The 22,534-nt window shown below is 44.6% G+C and overlaps 2 protein-coding genes across 28 annotated transcripts in view; one reads left to right on the top strand and one right to left on the bottom strand.

The window, feature by feature from the left end:
• The window catches only part of LOC119173303 (uncharacterized), a 509,098-nt gene that overhangs the window by 293,339 nt on the left and 193,225 nt on the right, over window positions 1-22,534 (top strand). For all 27 annotated transcript variants that reach the window (XR_012895517.1, XR_012895516.1, XR_012895522.1 and 24 more), the window contains 2 exons: window positions 310-370; window positions 1,666-1,811. Coding sequence is in view for 6 of the 27 variants with exons in the window: in XM_075896271.1 (XP_075752386.1) it covers window positions 310-370; window positions 1,666-1,811 (207 nt within the window). In the remaining 21 variants the exon portion in view is untranslated. The remainder of the gene's footprint in view (window positions 1-309; window positions 371-1,665; window positions 1,812-22,534) is intronic.
• The window catches only part of LOC142818054 (uncharacterized), an 81,512-nt gene that overhangs the window by 4,910 nt on the left and 54,068 nt on the right, over window positions 1-22,534 (bottom strand). The gene's annotated exons all lie outside the window — the stretch shown is intronic.

Genomic DNA, 22,534 nt, shown 5'->3' with positions numbered 1-22,534 from the left:
TCGATTGATTGATTTATATGTGGGGTGTAACGTCATAAAACCACCATATCATTGTGAGAGACGCCGTAGTGGAGGGCTGCGGAAATTTCGACCACATCTCTTTTGACCACCTGTCTTTATTGTGCACCCAAATCTCAGCACACGGGCCTACAACATTTCCGTCTCCATCGGAATCGCAGCCGCTGCAGCCGGGATTCAATTCCGCGACCTGTGGGTCACCAGACGATTGACAATGGCGTGGAAAACCATTTAATTTTTTTACTGTTATGAACGTCTTGTTGAGATGCGCATTGTCTTCCGCTTTCGCAGGGTTAATCTGTCACGGATCTGCTGGGAACACACCGGGAAAGGATGTGCTACTTTGGACACGGTACAATTGTTCTTTTATATGCACCGTCGGCGTCTAAATTTAACTATTAGCTGGTCGTGAATAATAGGCTTTTTACGAGTAGGGATGATGCTCGAAGAAGGGGAAACATTGAACTGATGGCGAGGACTGACTGCAAATACCACCACGCGTAAAGAGACATTTTTACAACACAATGCCTAATGATAAGGATGTCGACTTATTGTCGTGTGGCAAGCTAGCTCATGCTTTCAGCCTTTCTTTTCAGAGTTCTGAACAACAAATTTTACATCAAAAATCTGCAAATTAAGGAAGTAAAAGTATAAAACGGGAAGAAACAAAGAGCCTAAATGTCAAAACAAGGTAATGAACGATGTTGAGCTAGCTCAAGCGATTTGCTTTGCAGTGGCACAGTTTAACTCAACAAAAAAGTAATCAGGAAACAATTTTCTCTCCGTCTGATTGATTCCCTGTCTCTGCTGACCTATTTTCTATCCGGCTAACACTGTTAGCGAATAGACAGTATGCTGCAATATGTTCGAGAAACAAAATAAATCGAGCTGGCGAAGAAAACTAGTAACAGAAGCTTCTAACAAAATTTATATTCAAATAAAAAGAAAAAAAATTATTAATGGATAGATAGCTGGGTGATATTTATTAGGTCCTTATTAGCATGTTGCGGGCCGATCTCACGTCGGAACCAAAAGACCATGTCTCTAAGCTGCGTCGCAGGCCCGGTTGATGGCCCGTAACTGTTGTCTGTAACCACAGCTGGTAATAGCTACCTTCCATTTGGACGGCATGATGACTTTACCCCAGCGTAATCTGGGGCACAACCAGATGTGATCTGTTTAGCTGTATTATCGCATAAGGAACATGTATTATTTAGCTGTATTTCTGGACGAAGCTTGTTTAATAGCACTGGGTTAGGGTACGCCCCATCCTAAAAAAACCTGAGTGTGAGAACCTAAGGTCTGTTTAATTTTCTCTGTGGTGGAGAGTATTGGCTCCGCATCAAGTAAAAACGTCTTGTCAGTTCGTTTCATGAGATGGGAGGGCCCCGCTTTAAAAAAACGTCTGCGCCTCGCTCCTGATAGCTACGCCCACATAGCTGTGCGTATACGAATAAAAATAAATGTCGAGAAAATTTTATGAAGAATCAAAAGGTGCTCTTATTTTATGAACATATGCTTGGCGAATAATTTTCTTTGAACTTGTATATTTTGTGTGCACATTTCAATTGTGGAGAAAAACAAAAGCATGATATATCTATGTAACGTGCAAAAAATGTGGTTACACTTTGTATGCGAATTTTCCAGTCTTACTTTCAAGAAGCGATTCTTAACAACCGGCTGCACATCATGAAGGACATGATAAAGTATTCTTACCCCATCGAGAGCCTCGTTCTGCAATGCTACATGAAGACAACCGCTGACACCTGCCAGTCATTCGATTGTACCAAGATGTGAGTGATCCCAGTTTTTATATGTTACTTTTGAGGCAAAAGCATCATATGTTGGATGGATAGAAGTTGTAGAAGATTTATTACCACATTATTATGAGAAAAGAACACGACAGTTTTTATTTGGCTGTGCTGTTATCATGGATCGAAGTTGCAAATTTGCGCTACCCAGTTGCACGAAAGGTGACTGAAAAAAAATTGATATTCAGTCATTCCCCGATAAACAGCGTCCAATTAGACTTTGGCTATTTTCATTTCACTAAACGCGCACATTTCGCCACCATCATAGTGTCACGGGGTCATGACGTGGACGAAGGGAGCAGACTGCAGGTCGAATATCATACTGTTTATTCGGGCCAAGCTTATGGCGACGTAAAAAAAAGCCAGAACGGCAAGACACTGGCACTGATAGCGGAGAGTAGAGCGTCAGCCGTCGATCAAGTGGCAAGCAGTGAAGCGCGTCAGCATTTTTATACGTCGTGTTGAACATTCTAGCGTTATCGCTAGTGGCCGCGTAGGTTCAAGAATATTCTGTACTGTCCGTGAGGTGGCCGTAGTCTTAACAAACCATCTACTATAACCTTGAATCGTCTAGAAAAACGAGGCGCAGTTTGCGCTGAGCATTTCTGGCATGCTTTGTGGCCGAAAGTCAAACGAAGCATGAGCTAATTAAGAAGCGCGTGTGGCGTTACCCTACAACAAAAGACATCGTACCGTTTTTTGAAACTGAACACCGGACAAATACATGAACAACAAAAATAGAATAAAGTGGGAAAAAAGCACAATAAGTACAAACAATATAGAGAAACAGCAACAAAAACCCGGTTCTTGAGTTTGTTAACGCGCGTGAAATGGCTTGAGACGCACCACATGAACTACTTCAGGTCGCGAACGCCGCAGTTGAGAGTTTTTGACGCCGTCCATGACAACTTCATAATCGAGTGGGCCGAGACGTTTAACTACCCTGTATGGTACGAAGTACCATCGCAGAACTTTTTCAGTGAGCCCACGTCAGTGTATCAGCGTCCATACCCAAACACGTTAATTGGGCTGGTACTCCACAAAACATCGTCGAAGATTGTAACGGCGGCTGTCGACCACCTGCTGATTGTTGATAAACAGGCGGGCAAGTTGACGAGCTTTTTTTGCACGCTGAAGGTAGACGGTGACATCGACGTTTTCTTCATCAGTGACGTTTGGCAGCATGGCATAAAGCGTCGTTGTCGAGTTCCTTCCATAGACCAACTTGTAAGGCGACAGCTGCGTCTTTTCTTGCACTACCGTGTTGTATGGGAAGGTAACGTACGAAAGTATGGCGTCCCACGTTTTGTGTTCTATGTTGACGTACATGGCAAGCATGTCGGCAATGGTGTTGTTTAGCCGCTCAATGAGGCCATTGTTCTGAGGGTGGTATGCGGTGGTCTGGCGATGGTTTGCCTGGCTGTACCTCAGAATTGGCTGAGTCAGGTCCATCGTAAAGCCCGTACCTCTGACGGTGATGAGCGCCTCCGAAACGCTGTGACGTAGAACGATATTTTCAACAAAAAATTTCGCTACTTCGGATACACTGCGTTTTGGCGGGGCCGTTGTCTTGGCATAGCGTGTGAGGTAGTCGGCAGCGACGATGATCCATTTGTTTCCTGAAGTCGAGGCAAGAGATGACCATAATAGGTTCATGCCAATTCGCTAGAATGGTCGGCCAGGTGGCTCGATGAGTTGTAGAAGTCTAGCTGGCCTAGTAAGTGGGGTCTTCCGGCACTGACAATCTCGAGAATTCACGTAACGAGCAACATTGGCAGCAAGATAGGGACAGTAATAGGTTTCCTGTATTCTGGTGAGCACGCGGGTAACACGCAGGTGGTGTCCGGCCATGAGGCCGTAGTGCAGGGCCTGAAGTACTTTGAATCGCCTTGCGAAAGGCACGACGAAAAGGTACTTGGCTTGACGCACCGAGAAGCTCTTCGTTTGGAGAACACCGTTTCGCAAGATAAACGACGCCAGTGCTCACCCGAATACCTTCGGCACAATGACAGCACTGCCCTCGAGGTATTCCTAAGGCCCCTGAGTTTCTGATCGGCTCGTTGTCCTTCAGCGAAGTCGTCGGCGCTTACAGCTCTCAAGTATCAGTAATCATCCTGGTCGTCCTGAGGTGGTGCGTCGCCGGAGACACGATACAAGCAGTTGGCGTGGGAGTGCTTTTTTGCTGACTTGTAGACGACGGAAATGTTGAATTCTTGCAGTTTCTGGCTTCACCTTGCAATAAGACCCGAAAGGTCTTTTAAATTTGCCAGCCAACACAAGGCGTGGTTGTCGCTTACATCATTGAAGGGCGTACCGTGAAGATAGGCGCAAAACTTTGAGTTAGCCCAAATAATGGCAAGGTCGTCCTTTTCTGTTGCAGAACAGTTGGCCTCCGCCTTTGATAGTGACAGGCTACCATAACTGGTGACCCTGGCCAGTCCACCAGTCCTCTGCATGAGAAAGGCGCTGAGTCCTACACTGCTTGCGTCGGTATGTATTTCTGTTTCGGCGAATTCGTCGAAATGCGCCAGCAACGGAGACGTCTAGAGGAGTTGTTTTAGTTCTTGAAATGTTTCCTCTTGCAGCATTTTCCACTAAAGTTGCACGCTGGACCTGGCAAGGTTAGTGAGTGACTCGGCGATCCGGGCAATGTTTTCGACAAACCGCTTGTTATAGGCGCAGAGACCAAAAAATCGACGGACGGTGTTCTTGTCGGCAGATGAAGGAATGCCGCGATGGCGGTTGTCTTCAGCGCATCTGGGTGTACACATGACTTGCTTATCACGCGGCCAAATACATTAGTGACTTATACGCAAAGCGGCACTTCTCTAGCTTGAGAGTGAGTCCGGAGGACTTGATTGCTTTAGGTACAGCTTCAAGGCACCGTAGATGCTCGTCGAAGCTTGAGGAAATCACGATGATGTCGTCCAGGTACACGAGACAAATCTGCCACTTCAATCCAGCCAGTATCCATAACGCATTAAAACTTGCAGGGGCCGAGCAAGGACCAAATTCGAAGTGGCCGTCTGGCGTTTTAAGACGGTCTTCTTTCGGTCACTCTCTTCAGCTTCAATTTTTCAATAGCCAGTCTTGAAGTCCATTGACAAAAAAACACCTCGCGCTTTGAGTCGATCGAAAGGCTCGTATATCCATGGAAAAGAATACAGATCCTTCTTCGTGATTTTGTTCAGGTGACGATAATTATTGCAGAAGCGTATGGTGCCGTCATCTTCTTTACTAGCACCTTAGGTGATGTCCAAGGATTTTTGCAAGGTGGAATGATGTCGTCACGCCGCATTTCGTCGACTTGCTTTCTTATTGCCTCCCGTTTTTGAGTCAAAATTCTGTACTGCTCTGACGGAGTAGTCTGGTACTCTCCCATGGTATGATGCGATGTTTTGCTATCGGTGTCTGCCGAATTTTCGATGACGACGAAAAGCAGTCCTTCTATTGCCAGAGCAAACTTTTCAGCTATTTCTGTTTGTGCTGCGGAAGCCTCGGATTGACGTCGGAAGTTTTCGTAGAGACCACGATTCGTCGAGACAGGCTCAGTAGACTCGACGAGGTTGATAGCCTTGCTGGCGTTCAAAATTTCTTCAAAATAGACAGCTGTGGTGCCTTTGCTCACGTGTTTGTAATCATTGCTGAAGTTTGGGAGCGTCACTGTTGCTTTCCCCCTCTAAGCTCAGCTATACCTCTTGCGACGCCGATCTCGCGGGTCTCCTGCACAAATGTTTGTGACAGAACTGTGCTCACTCTAATGCGGAATGTCCTATTGGACCGATAACTTTCAACCATACAAAACATTCATTCGCACATAACTAAACGTGAGAGATCTCTAAACGTGAGATATCGAAGCCCCACGTAGTGTCGTAGGCTTTCTTCATGACGAGGAACACAGAAAGAAAAAAAGTGGCAGATCGTACGTACAGTGGAAACCTATTATATGCGAAGAACGGCTGATATGTCACTTCATAATGAGCACAAAGTTACGAGGTGGAGGTAAATGAGGCCGTACATGACATCTTTGTAATATTAATCTTGTTTGAAGGTGTCATTTACTTTTCTCATTTATTCACGTCAACGGATACTAAATTTGGTATATGTGGAACTAGCGAAACGGCCCCCAGTGCACCATAAATGGCCCAATACACTTTGGCATAACTTGAACGCGCGCGCACGCTGTGCACAGCTACGCTGCGTAGCAGTGCGAGCACTCTAGGTCGGACGCCAGGAGCGACCAGCTCGACCAGCGTTCGTCGGTGTGGCCAGGTGGCAACCAGCGCGAAACGCGTCATAGTGCATTTCGCGCCGATGACATTGCCAAGACAGCACTGTGTCTGCCTTTCTTCGTGTCGGAAGGATGCCCACCGCAATCACACGCACATGCGTATAAGCAACGCAGCGCGGCGCGCGCCTGCGAGTATAAGGCAGGCAGATCGGCGCATGGCGTGACATTGCCGTCGTGACGCGACGAAACGAACGCCAGCATGCGCGCACGCCTGGTCCCGCCATAGTGTATTGGTGCCTTTTTGAGGCATGTAGTTATGTTGTTTGTTACATGACACGCACCTGTTGATTATCATGTTTGCACCAGTCACATACATTCGTCATCCATTCATGTCCCGTAATGCCAAATTTGGTATATGGGAAGCTAGGTAAAAACCAAGAGCGCATCATGAGCGTGACATGTAGTCATATTTTATTTTTACACGACATGCATCTCATGATTATCATGTTTACACCAGTCACGTACCTTTGTTATCTATTCATGTCCCGTAATACCAAATTTGGTTTATGTGAAGCTAGCGGAACGACCGCGAGGGCATCATGAGCGTGGCATGTAGTCATTTCCTAACATAACACGCATCTCATGACTATTATGTACGCACCAGTTATATATAGCTTAGTAATGCATTCACGTCACGTAATACCAAGCTTAGTATATTTGAAGCTAGCGAAACGACCGAAATCACACCATGAGCGTGGCGTGTAGACATCACTCATGACTTACATGACATGCATGTCATAATTTCTACGTAAGGGTCTGTCGCTTGCGTTGACGATGCAGTCATGTTATACCAGTTGTGCAAAATGGCATGTGAACGAAACCACCGCGAGAGCTGAGAGACTATGAAATATAAATCATGACTTTCATGACATACATGTCCTGATTTTCATTATAAGACTTGTCACTTACACTCGTCATACAGTAACGTTATGCCATACGAAGTTTGGTATCATACCATAATTGAAACAGTCAGGAGAGCTAAAAGTCGCAAGGGGCAAGGTAGATAGATAGATAGATAGATAGATAGATAGATAGATAGATAGATAGATAGATAGATAGATAGATAGATAGATAGATAGATAGATAGATAGATAGATAGATAGATAGATAGATAGATACGGTCAAAGCTAGCAAAGTTCGCTAAGAAATGCTTTGCATTTGAGAAGATAACGTTTCAAACAAACGCAGAACCAGGAGACCGTAAGTAGAGAGGGTTGAGCAAGGAAAGCTGAACTCTCTACACCAAGGAATGTTCTCTGAATTTAAATTTTCAGGGTATAGTGAAACATTCCCAATACAATTCTGTTAACCCTTGTCCCAAGCACCGAAGTTAAAAAAAGTATTAGGAAAATGAAAAACAAATGTGGAGCAGGGTACGACGAAATAAAACCTGTGCCAATAAAATACGTGGCCGATGTGTTATTTGCTCCCTTAGCGTATAATATCAATGTTTCTTTCCCCATGGGCATTTTCCCAGACAAGCTGAAAATTGTTCGCGTATGTCTTATTCTTAAAGGTGGCCATTCGAAACACATGACCAACTATCGGCCCATATCAGTGCTACCTGTTCTATTGAAAATTTACGAAACTACATTAAACAAGCGGCTCCAGGCTTTTTTTGATAAATACAGTGTTATACATAATGCGCAATTTGGCTTCCAAAAAAAAAAAGTCTGCAGAGCTTGTATTACTTCAAATAAAAGATCACATAGTAGGGATTTTAGAGAAAAGAATATACACAGTAGGGCTGTTCATAGATCTGCGTAAAGCGTTTGATACCGTGTGTCATGGCATCCTCTTGCATAAATTAAGCTCATGTGGTATACGGGGAATTTCACACGACATATTGAAAAGCTATTTAGCAAATCGATACCAATTTTTGAGCATAAATAACGTACAATCAGATTACGTCGTGGTCGAGAAAAAAGTGCCGCAGGGATCCATTCTGGGTCCCCTCCTATTTTTAATTTATATAAATGATCTTTGCCACATTCCAGATTGCCCCAAACTAGTAATGTACGTGGACGACACAAACAGTTTTGTAGGGTTCTTCACTTGTCGACTTTGAAGGGAACACTAATGTTTTTTTTTAATCGAGCCTCATCGTTGTTAGAACTTAATAAGTTGTGCTTAAACGCAAGTGAGACCAAGTACATCATGTCTGCCCCCGTGAATAAACCAAGAAATTTTAATATGGCTATTACCTACCAGGGCCACATATTAGAACTAGTTAACAGTCAGAAGTTCCTAGAAGTCTGGTTTCAAGAAGGCCTATCTTGGAATGAGCATATAGCAAAGTTAAAGTCAGAACTAAGTAAAAGTGTTGGCTGCCTATACAGGTCAAATTCCTTCATACCACTGTGGCTGAAAAAATTCTTTATTATACTCACTTCTACTCATGACTTTCTCACTGCGCGCTTGTGTGGGGGCTGCAACACTAACGAACTATTCTAAATTGTTTATTCTACAAAAGAGGGTTCTGAAAATCTTGAAAGATTTTTGTGGCCCTATACGTGACTTGTGGACAGAACCGCTATTTTCAAAATATCGCATGCTCAGAGAAAGCCAGATTTACCATGTGATGTTATTTCAGTATATAAAACACAATAGACTCTATTATTCGCTGGATTCTCGTGGTTTTCTGTACGATTTTCGTACTTACGCTAGAAAGACTCCTAAGACTCGAACGATCTACGAACGACAACACTCATCTTTTTAGATTCCCACGTTTTTAAACAAAATCGACGGCCTCCTAGATATAAATGGTACAGTTTCTATGGATACGATCAGGATAGTACTGATTCAAAACAACATTGAACTTTCTTGACTATCGTTCTATGTTTCCTCTTTGCCCAAGTAGTATCTGATGCTTTTTTGTGTGTATTATTTTTCCTAGGCTTCCCTTTGTATATTGTTATTTTTGTATATCTTTTGCAGAAGCGATGAGAAATCGCAACTAATGTGTAATTCGTATATAAAACATTACGATTGTGATGTATATCTTTGCTTAATAGAAATAACACTTTATTACTGTTGTATGTGTTACAGTATTCGCACATGTACCTTTTGTATTTTTGTATATTTTTGTTTTTTTCCATCTGTATCCTGCAAAATTCTTATGACAGCCTGCCTGCCTCACTGCATTTGGAGCAAAGGCCCTTAGTCAGGCGTTTAGCCTTTTGCCTTCGCTCCATTTTCTGTACTGGCACAGAAAGAAAGGAAGAAATTAACAAAGAAATCGAACTTCCTGCTCGAACAGCCCTTCCCTTTTGGTACACACAGCACTACTTTACTTTCACCCTGAAAACACAAGATATACAATGAAACGCCTGGGGCCTACTCAGGAACCTTGACGATGTTCAGAAACTTTTACACATACACTCACTAAAAGTGCTGTGTGTTCAAGAAACGCTGTCTAAACCAAAACACACCAACTTTTTACGTAACTACATTATTTTTCAAAAAGGCCGTGATGATTCCAGGATTATCTGGAGGTGTAGTCATTAAAGTAAATCAAGAGATCGCGTTCACGTATTTACAACTCTAATCATCCCTTGAGGCAGTGGCTGCCTGACGTGTCTTTTGCGACAAACTGATCACAATTTACACTATATACATTTCTCCAAAATTTCAGCTACAAGAACACGATTTCCAATATGTTATTGAAGAACTTCTAGAACTTTACCTTCTCCTTAGAGACTTGAATGTACATAGAAGGCTATGGAATGACTATCGTTACGACCGTGAGGTCGACTCAGTGAACAGCTCCTTCTTTCGCCGAGGGCGTGTCTTCTGAATTGTAAAGAACCAACCTATTATTCTCGTATACAATACCTACTCCTTCATAGACCTAAGCATAGTATCTCCATCGATTGTGCCTCGACTGCTTTATCAAGTCACCAGTAATACATACGGAAGTGACCATTTTCTCGTAGTTTTGAGTACACCTATATAAACTGAATGTCCACCACAAGTTCCCAAATGGATCATCAACAGAGCCTACTGCGAACAGTTTTACATCATTGCTTGTTTAAGTTTAACTGACATATGGACTTCAAACGTCGGCCCATACTGTCGAATATTTCACAACGTTTTTGATTGATGCTTCAGCAAAATGCATGTTACAAACAAGCACACTCTTGAAAATGACGTTTGTCGTGGTAGAGCTCCGAGGACTGAAACGCGTGTAAAAAGCAAAACAAAGCATGGAGACTGCTTTGAAAGCCTCCGGCCGCTCAGAATCACAAAAGCTTCATGAAAAGAGAGTCCGAATTCATCAATTTGTACACACATGAGGGCCAAGTATTGAACATAATCAGCAGGGTAACAGGAAACAACCACATTCACTTTTCCTAGTAAACACACAAGGTGACAGCTTGGAAGACCAGGCAGACTTCCTAGGCACCTACTTCGGACAAGTGTCGAACTCATCGCACTATCTGAAGCCTTCCAATGATGCAAAACAGCAATAGAAAAACAGAAACAAGAGCGGAAATTATAAAAAAACACGAGGCATACAATGAACCCATCCGTTCAGCTGAGCGGCAGGCACCGCCGAGTTGCGGCAACGAATCGGCTCCAGGTCCGACCAAGTTGTATGCAAAATGCTAAAACATCTGTCCTCTCAAACTCAAAATTCTCTCCTTTCTCTGTATAACACTATTTGGGTTTCCGGTGAGATCCCACTGCCTAGAAAGAAGCCATTATTGTTTCGATTGAAAAACAGGGCAAGCACCCATTCATAGTCTCCAATTACAGGCCTATCGCCCTTACGAGTTGTCTGTGCAAGGTTGTGGGGTGTGGAGTCGATGAAGGATGGAGCACGACATAAAACGTAACTGTCGTTTATTAATGTGGTAGCAGCAGATGGGCGCGCGTGCCGCCACTGTGCTCGAAAGGTTAGAGAAACAATCATGAAACCAAGCTTGGCAGCTTGGGTTATATTTGATTAGATTTATTTGGTTAGTTACAGTACAATATAACAAGAGGCGGAGAGAAAAGCCTTAATGATGGTTTGAGGGATCATTGCCCCCTTTGAGAACAATGGCAGCAACTGAACGGCATCACGACGTTATCACAATATCATATACTTCGTACAGGCCATCACAATATAGTATACTTTTGCTTTTCTAAAACTGTCGCATTACTTTCCGTAAAGATCATGTCGCGAAAAAACAAATAGAACTGGAAAACGTGTTTTATACATAGCTTACACAAGAAAGAGACGTGATGCGATCTTCTGCACCTATAAATAACTACATGGTTTGCACATAAAAAAGAGCCGCTGATTCTGCGGCACTTAAATGAGACACATATATACGTTTGGTAATATAATTATTTAGAATTCTCGGAAGAATACATGGGAGCATCTGAAAGCCATCATTAGTACGGTAGTAAGGAGCGTTCCATATTTCTGTTCTTCTTGTTTCGCACGCCTTTTCATTTAAGCAAAGATTCGCAATTTCAGTAAACGAAAATTTTGAGGTGTTGCAGCTGAGACGGTACTCGCATAACGGTCTGCATTCTTATAAGTCGTTCACATTGATTATCTTGTATTTTGATTATTACATTGATTATCTTGTCACATTGATTATCTTGTAGGGTGACTAGGTGATAGAAATGTTACGTTGTCTATCAGCCTTAGTATTTTTTCTGTATTTTCAGTAATTTTGTTGACTGTGTTTCTGTAGTTGTTCCCCTAACCAAATAGCAATATTGAAGATAAAACTAAATGGCGATTTGTATATCAATAACTTCGCCTGGGGATGAGGTGCCAGATACGGCTGAATATTCTAGTTATCCGGAATAATTTTATTTGAATATTGTTGATGTGATCATCCCATTGCAAAGAACTCGGGATATGTACCCCGAGAACTTTCACTGAATTAACTATTTCTATATCTGAACCTCTAAGTACAATTTTACTGTCCAAAGTCACTTGTTGACCTTTCGGATGAAAAACTACGACGTTGGTTTTTGTTGAATTTATTTTTAACCTATTGTTACTTGTCCAGTCGCCTAACTTCTGTTAGGCCTCTTTACCTTTAATTAAAAGAATAGCATCTGATGCTGAGGTGACAAAGATATTTGGTTCACATGCATATATAATAACCTAACTTCTGAGGAGATATGAAATATGTCGTTCATATACAAAGTTAACAGTAAAGGACCAAGGATGCTTCCTTGAGGTGCCCCTGAATTCATATGTTTTTATCTGATACTAAATCACTTATTGAAACAAATTGACATCTATGCGCCAGATAAGTTTTAAGTAGCATGAACGGGAGCCCGCGATTGTCATAATGGTTTAATTTTTAAAATAAAATGCCGTGGTAAATGTGGTCGAACGCTTGTGTGAAATCTTAAAAAATTCCTACCACTTTATTGTTTTGGTCAAACTGTTGTGGAATATATTTTTTTATCCAGTAGGGCGAGTTCTGTAGACTTATGTTTTTGGAAGCCACATTGCGATTTTGTCAGGACATATTTCGTGCCAGCACTGGTGACAAAAGCCTCCGGTGAAACTGCGTGGTGCTGTTTTTTATTGGAAGCGTGTTGCAGCAAGTGACTGTGTCACGCCAGGCTCATCAGTGATAAGACGTAGGCTGCGCAGGTCTATGCACAGTGGTCGCCACGTCACCCCTCCCCCCTATGGAGTGCAGAACCCTCAGGATCTGTAGAAATCTGGGAGGCGTACCAGACATCCAGAGCGTGCCGTGAAAGGAGCGGGCTGTGACGTCGGTGTCTGTGGAAGGACGCCAGTTGAAGGAGTGGCGCTGCCCGGTTCGTTCGCCACGATGTATGCGGGCTTGAGTCGGTCAATCGAAACGTGGACGTCGTTCCCGTTCAGGCGCAAGGTGACGTTCTTGTCACCACGATGAATGACTAGGTAGGGTCCACTGTATGGTGGCTGGAAAGGCCAGCGGACAGTGCTGTCACGGAAGAAAGCATGCGTGCACGATGCCAGCTCTTTCAGCAGAAAAAGTTTAGGCTTTGCAGGGTAGCAAACCGGATGTGCGTCTGGTTAACCTCCCTGCTATTCCTTGCATCTTTATCTCTCTCTCTCTCTCTCTCTCTCTTGCTATGGTGGGCTGCAGGGGACGCGCGTACGGCAGCGATGGTGCGTGTGAGTCTGGTGACGAAGTCGGTGTTGTCTGCCGCGGTAGTGCTTGATGGCAGAGCTGGGGAAAATTCGCCTGGCACACAGAATGGTTCCTCATAGACGAGCTCTGCTGGTGTAGCATGGATGCCCGGATTGAAGGTGGCGCGAAGACTGAAGATTACAGCTGGAATGGCCTCGAGCCAGGTTGAGTCTGGGTGGCAACTAATGATGGCTTTGAACTGTCGGTGGAAGCGCTTGATCATTCCGTTGGCACAGGGATGGTAGCTGATGGTCCTCAAGCGTTAACCTAATGGTCAATCCCCGTAGCCTGAATAGGTGAGACTGAAACTGTCGCCCTTGGTCAGTGGTTATGCGGCGGGGGTGCCGATATGGGCAATCCAGCCGGAGAAGAAGGTCGAGGCTACGTCTTTCGCATTGATTCTCTCAAGGGGCCATGTCTCGGGTCATCGAGTGTACTGGTTGATGGCGGTGAGGCAGTAGCGGTAGAGTCCCGCTGGGAAAAATCATCTTATGATGTCGAGGTGGACGTGCTCGAAGCGACCTGAGGCCTGAGTGATTGTCTTGATTGGGGACCTGACGTGCCTGGTGATTTTTGCGCATTGGCAGTGAATACAGGAGCGCGCCCACGTGCGACTATCCCGCTGCATGGAGGACCAGAAATATAGGTCAGCCACGAGGCGTGCGGAGGCACGTATGCTGAGATGGCTGAGGTTGTGGAGCTGGTTGAAAAATCTCGGCGATGGCACAGGGGCACATAAAGCCTGCTTCGTCCTGTCGACAAGTCGCAGCAGATTGTTCTTGCTGACCCTGAAATGGAGACTTTTTACCTATTCATTTATTCATTTACCCTAAGGGCCGATTTGAGCAATACATAGGGAGGGGGGAGGCGTAGTTAAAATACAGCATGGTTATGTTCACAAAAGCAATATTGACACAGAACACGAAAAAAATAAAGAAAGGTAAAAGCAAAAAGCAAACGTTCGCATCAAAGAAGACGTAGTAATGCAATGCAGCACTCAGTAAGACATGAAACGAGGTGTGCGATAACTGATGTAACATTGGTACTAGACTTAACAAAAGAAAGCTACAATACGTTATAGTTCTCCATTCCACATCTCCTTTAATTTGCTAACAAACGTGTCGTACCACGCACAGTCACAAGATCGCTTGGTAGTTTATTCCAATGATAAAGAGCAAGAGACAATGGTGAGTCACGAAACAAGTTAGTACGGGCAAAAATGGGTTGTAATTTGTAAGCATGATCAACACGTGAAAAAATGCGATGATCTGGTTTAATCTGGGAATGAAAGAAAGGTGACTCATTGAAACAACGTCTGTGGAAATGAGACAGCAGTGCGATAAGCCTACGTTTTTTTAGAGTAGGTAATTTCAACTACATTTTAATAGCTGTTATGTTATATAGTCGAGGATATTTTTCTGTGATGAAGCGAGATGCTTTGTTTTGAATGGTCTCAACTTTATGAATAAGGTATTGCTGGTTAGGATTCCAAATAAAGGTGGCGTATTCCTTTTTCGAGCGAACTAAAGTTGTGTATGCGAGAACTTTGGTGAACTGGTTCGCAAAGTGCAAATTTTGTTTAATGAATCTTAGAGCTCCTAAAGTCTTACTGGCTATTGCCTCATCATGAGCATTCTATTAGAGGTTGTGTGCAAGATGAACTCCAAGGTATTTATTGTGGTCATATTTTCGACTAGCCTATTGTTTCTCATGTAAGAATGCAGCTCACGTTTCGTAGTTCTCGTAAATTGAGTGTACTTCATTTTCGAAACATTAATTTTCATTTGTCATTGGTAGTACCAGTGGGTGATTCGGTTATTGTAGGACTGCAGCACACTTACAATGATATAGTTGGTAATTTGTCCGTAAACTACACAATCGTCTACAAAGAGCCTGATTGGGGATAGCAATTGGTTACTTATATTATTAACGCAAATTAAGAATCGAATTGGCCCTAGCACGGTACCTTGCGGAACACCCGATTTTACGTTTGCAAATTGAGACAAGATATTATTAACAGAAACAGACTGATAGCTATTAGAAAATAAAATAGCAATTCATTCACAGATATTGAGGTTGATGTTGAGGGCGCTCAGTTTCATATTTATGCGGTTATGGGGGACCTTGTCGAAGCCTTTAGCGAAATTGATAAATAGAGCATGAATGTGTGTTTCATTATGTATCACTTTGTGAATATTGGTTATTAGTTCAAATAGTTGAGTTTCTCATGAAAAGCCGCGCTGGAAACCATGCTGACTTGGAAAGAACTTGTTCGTAGTTAGATATGTCATAACTGCAGATGATATAATGTGCTCTAGAAGTTTACATGGTATGCTCGTTAGTGACATTAGTTTATAGTTACTTAGCATAGAGGGGTCACTTGATTTAAAGATAGGAGTGATGTGGGCAATTTTACGGGCGGCTGGTACGCTTCACTTTCAAAAGATTGCCGAAAAAAAAGCGAAAATGTGAGAAATTACAGGCTCTGTTATTTTTAGCCTTTTAGAGCCGATGCAGTCTGGGCCGGGTGCTGAATTGTTTTGGAGCCTTTCAATAGCTCGTTCAATACATTGGTGGGAAATATTTGAATCGTCCATGACTGAATCTAGAGTTCCGATGTTAAGGTGAGACGAAATGGGATTTTCGTCTGTGAATACGGAACCAAAAAAGCATTTAGTTCTGCCGCAACACATGATGGTGAAAGAAGTACGCTATCCTTGAAAATAGACACATGTCATGAAGATGGTTTGGTGTTAATTACCTTCTAAACTTTTTTGTTTTTTTAAGAGCGTTGTTATATGATTATTGCAGAATTTCTCTTTGGCTGCTTTGATTTCTGTTTTACATTGCTTGGATTGTTGAAGGCATAACTCTCAATCACTATCGGAGCACGACTGTTTTGCTTTCGAGCAAAGTCATTTTTCTTATTTATACAGCGTTTGACATGCTAGTTAAAGAAGTCGCTCTGGGTTGACGCTGTCACTTCAATTTTTGGGATATGGTTTTCTTTCAGTTTGGTTAGCTGCGTCTGTGCAAGATGCCAGTTTTCGTTAGTTGCGCACAGCAACAAGGTGTGCGAAAATTCCAAAAAAAGGTGACAGGTGATTTATAATCATATCAACATTAGCCCGCGTGTAGTTGTGGATTGTTTTCCTTGGCTTTTCTGGCTTTTTTATTCGGAAGTAGATTGTCAATGAAGCACTTTGTGATCACTGATGTTTAAAACATTCACAAGCACATGATCGGGCTCAGTAGTCAATACAAGGTCTAAAATTGCATCACCGCGAGTCGGCAGTGCACCATTTATGTCAAATTGAATAAGGCTAGTACATGAAGAAATTCCTGATAGTCAGAGCTTCCTGTGCCGCCTTCGGGTGTACACCTCATCCAGTTTATGCCTCGGTAATTAAAATCACCTGCCGAAAAATAGGAGACCGGTGATAACTGCATTGTATGAGGCTGAGTGAATCTTTTATGTTTTTTCATTGAAGTCGGCTGGAAAGTTTGGCGAACGGTAACATACTCCGACAGCACAGAATACAAATGACGATAACTGTAGTGCGACCCATAATATTTTAATGTTAGCTTCCGTTTCAGTTATGTGAGCGTGGAAGTGGGCTTTACAGCAACTAACACACCACCACCCAAAGAGGCCGTTTCATCTTTTCTAAAGACTAAGAAATTATAGGAAAATGATAGCTCAAAGTTAGCCACATCCGGGGACAACCATGTGTCTGTACCAAGTACGACGTCACAGAAGCCCTCAAGAAAACAACAAAGGTGGCCCTGTTTTTAATAAAAGTGCTTCTGAAGTTTGACACGATCAAAGATAAGATTCTATTTCTACAATGCTGTTTGGGTCCCATAGTTGACGCAGGCGCGTCCCGCATCGAAAGTGCGACTACCGGATTGTTAGAGATAATATAGGTATACAGTTTGTTTCGCAAGAACAGTTTATCGAACCGCAATCTCTACTTTTCGTTAGGTTTACGTTAATCTCGTGCGAGGTCCCGAAGCCTTTTTCTATTAGGTTGAATTCATCGTGAGAAATCTTCTTTTAACCAAGCGGACAGACATGCAAGATTTTTAAGTTTTGATATATTTTGCAAGATGTTGCTCTTGTCGTTGAAATTCAAGAATTTCACAACAACTAGGCAATTTTTACCGGGTGTTTGTTGACCTAATCTGTGTGCACGTTCAAGTTCATCAAAGTTAAGGCTATGGTTACGCAAAACGAACTCGTTTATAGGTTTTTCTGTATCGTCTCATTCTTCACCTCCTTGTTCAGGCACTCCTTTGAATATCAGCCTATTTCGTCTCACCGGGTTACGTAGATCGTTTACTACAGTACTAGCTTGTTCAAACTGTCTTGAGCCAGTATTACGGGGATGAGTTTTGATTTCTTCAAGGACTGGCCAAGCGTCGGCACGTGGAGCTCTGGAGGGAAGCTTTTACATAATCTAGTGCAGAGGTTAGAGAAGCAACACGTTCCCGAAGGATGTCTATATCTTTGGGCATTCTTTCTAGACTGGATATCCGTCTTTTTGCATCTGTGATGCCTGCTTGCGTATTCTTGAGCCTACCTGTTACATCCTTCTGAAATTTCTCGCTTGAAGACGCCAACTCCTTCACGAACGTTAGTAGCTGATCAACCTTATGCGGCCCTGGATTAGTTTCAATATCTCCAGCGCGAACAATGAGATGCGATAGGAAGAACAGGACAACAAGAAGCCTACTACCCACACTCAAAAAACGGCAGACTGTTTTCGGCTGGAGCCACAGAGGTGAATGTGTTCGAACATGTCTTCTTAATCCTACGAAACAACCGATTCCAAGACGGTATGTGCATAAATCAATACCCATGTCTACTTACAGAGAAATCGCTCTGCGGGATTTGCACCAAAAGCATAAGGTAAAGTCGGTTACAAGACTCGAACTCACCTAAAGGAAGCGAGAAGACTTCGTGATCAGCATTGCCTGGCTGCAAATCCCACTGGCTGGTAGTTAATACGGCTTCTTATAGCTGGTTTCCTCTTTTAGCTGTAGTGAGGACGTCTCCTTTAAACGTTCCTGCAGTTCGCCATCCGTGGTCAGAGTCTCGGCAAGACGTGCGCTGTTATCTGCACCGAGCTGCTAGTGGCTTTACGTGAAAGCGCGCCGGTGACCACGTTGTCTTTCCCGCTGACGTGTGGTGAACTGGTGGTGAACTGTGCATTGAACTACAGTTGGTTCTGCTGAACAGGCGGGAGTTTATCGTGACGGTGAGAAAAGGCGTACTTTAGAGGTTCGTGGTCGGTATAGATGTTGTATTTCAGTGCTTCTAGAACGTGGCAAAAGTGCTGCACTGCTTCCTATATTGCCAGAAGTTCTCTGTAGTAAGCTGGCGAACTTGTAGGGGCAGCGGTCGTCGTTTCATTGGTGTAACTGACCATTGAAAGGCTCACTTTTTGAGCTGAGAGATTCCTAGAGAAGAATGCCAAGAGGTGGCAGATGTACATGCGTTGCATCAGGGTCGCTCCGATGGCGAAACCAGAGGCGTCCGTGAAAAGTCCGAAGGCAGCATCAGGCCCGAAATGGAACAGAATTGTAGCGGTGCGAAGAGCAGCCTTGCATTCCTTGAAACTTTGCACCAATGTTGATGTCCACGTGACAAGTTGGTTTCCTCGTATACCAGCTAGGACATCATGAAGGGACGCCTAGTAGTCGGCGGCGTGCGGTAAGAAACGTAGAAGTTCGGCATGCCAATGAAACGGCGAAGGTCTTTAGCGATGGTGGGTTTAGGTTCACTTTTGCAAGTCAGAGATGCGTTAAGGCAGGGGTTGAGTTCCATCTGGCAAAATTTTGTGGCCAAAAAAATGAACGCTGAAAGCGCCGAGCGCGTTCTTCAGGACGTTGGTGAGAAGGCGTGGTTGTCGAAGTGTTGGAGCAACAGACGAAGGTGCCCAAGGTGTTCTTCAGCGTCACTTGAGAAGACCAATATGTCGGCAAAATAGACGAAGCAGAAGTCGAGGCCATGAACGACCTCGTCGACGAAGCGCTGAAGGTTTGCCCTGCATTCCTAAGGCCAAAACTCATAAAGGGGAGGTCGAACAAGCCAAATGGGGTTATGATCACAGTTTTCATGATGTCGTTTGGATTGACAGGTATCTGCGTGTATAGCAAGTATAGCAAGCAGAAAACGTGGCAGCCGTGAATGCGATGGGTGAAGTTCTGTTTGTGGTGGGCTGCGTAAGCGTAAAACGTGTTTTCCTCGGAATAACAGAACACCTGCATCATGGAACTGTTCATGAAGCTCGGCTTCAAGTGTAATGCCACATTTTCAAAGTTTTCAGAAGAAAGTAATCCTCTAATAAACGTTCATTCCACTGTTCTCGATTGTATGATAACCATTTTTCCAAATTCGCTGCACTACTGGGCTACGTAGGTACCACAAAATCACGCGCCTCCATTGAATTTGGTAGCGCATCCACAAAAGCCCCGGCGAAAAATGGCGCCGGGTGCACCGAGCGCCGAAGGCGGAGAGGAGAATCAAAGACCAAACGCGTGCGCGGAGGAGAGTCTCGTTACTTTCGCAGATCGAGGGGTTTCATGTCAGGCGTTTCCTTGCAGTGCGTAGAGACGTCGCTCCTGCCGCGCTCTTCACGTGTCACCTCTCGCTCACTTCCCACTCTCCACCGCTTGATACGTTCGAGCACACATCAAGTGAAGACTCTTCCGGTTCATTTATCTGCTATAGGGAGGACGGCGGAAAGCGAAGCTCTCTCACCCGCCAAAACATGCGCTGAAGCGAATTGGGCTAACCCGGCTGCCGATGGCGTTGCGAGGGTTCGCACAGCCGATCCCGTTTGCGAATGGCTCTGCGAACCTTCGCAACACCCGTAGAAGACCAACAACGAGGTGCGAGTCAAGCACGCCGATCACATTCGAGACGGCGCGTGGTGAAAAACAAAGAAACGCGAGTCAAGGAACCCGAGCGCAAGCGCTGACAGCCAAATTGCGAACGCCGGTGAATACTCGACGTTGCCAACGTCTCGAAAGCGCCGCGCTGCCTCCACCGAAGCGCCCACTCGCAAGTGCCGGGCTCCGCCGGCCATTTCGTAGGCGTCTCGCCGCCGCAACGCCGATCGCGTTCGGCACGCCACTAGCAACGCTGGGGCTGACGCCCGCTTCCGACGAGAGGTCCTCCAACGTAGCATTAGTCACAGTGGCCGGGCGTGCAACCGCCTACGCTTCCACAACCACCTGTCCAATTAATTGATATGTGGGGTCTAACGTCCCAAAACCACAATATGATTATGAGAGGCGCCGTACTGGAGGGCTTCGAAAATTTTGACCACCTGGGGTTTTTTACGTGCACCCAAATCTGAGCACACTAGCCTACAATATTTTTGCCTCTGCGTAAAATTTAGCCGCCGTAGCTGGGATTCGAGCCCATGACCTGCGGGTCAGCAGACGAGTACCTTAGCCACTAAACCACCGTGGCGGGGCCCATCTGTCCAACGTTGGTTTCGTCCGCAAGCAGTTGGAAACGGAGACCGAAGTGATTTGATGGGAGTGCGTCGCGGACCCGTCTGATTCGCGGTCTGCGCCACTTGCAAGGAGTCGCTGATGACGGGGAAGTTTCCGACGATGAGCGTCACGCACAATTACCCATCTCGCCCGCCAGAACTTGCCGAAGTCAACTGTTCTTTTAGCACCCGCGTCGACGCCTGTTTCAACCAGGTTAACGGGGTTTCCTTCCGCGTGGTGGTTCACAATGTTTTTTCTTTTCAATCAATCCCAATTTCGCCCTATTGAAAAAGATGCGCCACTTTCTGCATTCATTAGGGCATGTCCGCTTATCTCTAAATGTAATGCGCGGTCCACGGACCTGCAGGTCTTTTCAGTTTACTCTTTTTTTAATGCGAAGTATTTCTTAGCGAACTTTGGCGACTTTGACCGTATCCGTCCGTCCGTCCATCCGTCCGTCCGTCCGTCCGTCCGTCCGTCCATCCATCCATCCATCCATCCATCCATCCATCCATCCATCCATCCATCCATCCATCCATCCATCTAGCCGCCAAAGACGTTTAGCTCTCCCGGCCGTTTGAGTAATGGTATCGATACCAAACTTGGTATGACATAACATATGACGAGCACATTTGACTTTTCATATCATGAGAATCATGACATGTACAACATGAATGTTTTGATTTGCATTTTATCGTGTTGGTGCTCTTGCGGTGGTTTCGTTCAATTGGCATGTTACAAAATTGGTATGCTACGACATGATTTCATGGTGAAGACAAGCGACAGACCCTAAGATGAAAATTATCACATCCGTGTCATGTAACAAAATGACATGCCACGCTCATGATGCGCTCTCTAGCGTCACATATATCAAACTTGGTATTACGGCACGTGAATGGATGATGAAGGTATCTTACTGGTGCAAGCAGGATAATCACGAGATTCGTGTCATGTAAGAACATGACTGAATGCTACGCTCATGATGCACTGGCGGCCGTTTCGCTTGCTTCCCTTATACGAAATTTGGTATTACGGGACGTGAATGGTTGACGAAGGTATGAGACTGGTGCAAACATGACAAACATGAGATGCATGTCATGTAACAACATGACTACATGCTACGCTCGTGATGCTCTCCTGGCCGTTTCGCTAGCTTCACATATACCAAATTCGGTATTACAAAAGGTGCATGCGACATAGGTGAATGACACATCCAAACACGATAATCATGACATGCTTGTTATGTAACAATATGACTGCATGCCACACTCATTATGCGCTTGCGGCCGTTTCACTAGCTTCACATATGCCAAATTTGGCATTACGTGACGTCAATTGATGACGAAGGTATGTGAATGGTGCTAGTATGATAAACATGAGATGCGTGTCATACGCCAATAGGCCAATACACTTCGACGAGAGCCAGCGCGCGTGCGTGCCGACGTTCGTTTTGTCGCGTCACGCCGGCGTTGTCGCGCGAGGCGCCGGTTCTACCATATATTCGCAGGCGCCCACTGCGTTGCTTTTACGCATGCGCGTTTCAGCGCATCCGACGTCTCTCCGTCTCGAACACAGGCAGAGGGGGTGCTGTCTGGGTAACACATTGACGCCAAATGAAGCATGTTGCATGTGGCGCCGGTTGCCGTCGGCCAACAATGACAAACGCTGGTCGTGCCGGTCGCGCTTGGCGTTAGACAATAGAGTGCTCGCATTTTGCTAACGTAGCTTCTGTGTGCCCTGCGTTTGCGTGCATCAACGTTACG

The sequence above is a fragment of the Rhipicephalus microplus genome, chromosome 5 (genome assembly GCF_043290135.1).
Source record: "Rhipicephalus microplus isolate Deutch F79 chromosome 5, USDA_Rmic, whole genome shotgun sequence".
NCBI lineage: Eukaryota > Metazoa > Arthropoda > Arachnida > Ixodida > Ixodidae > Rhipicephalus > Rhipicephalus microplus.
The sequence above is the reverse complement of the archived record's forward strand: the minus strand, read 5'-3'. Positions and strand labels throughout refer to the sequence as shown.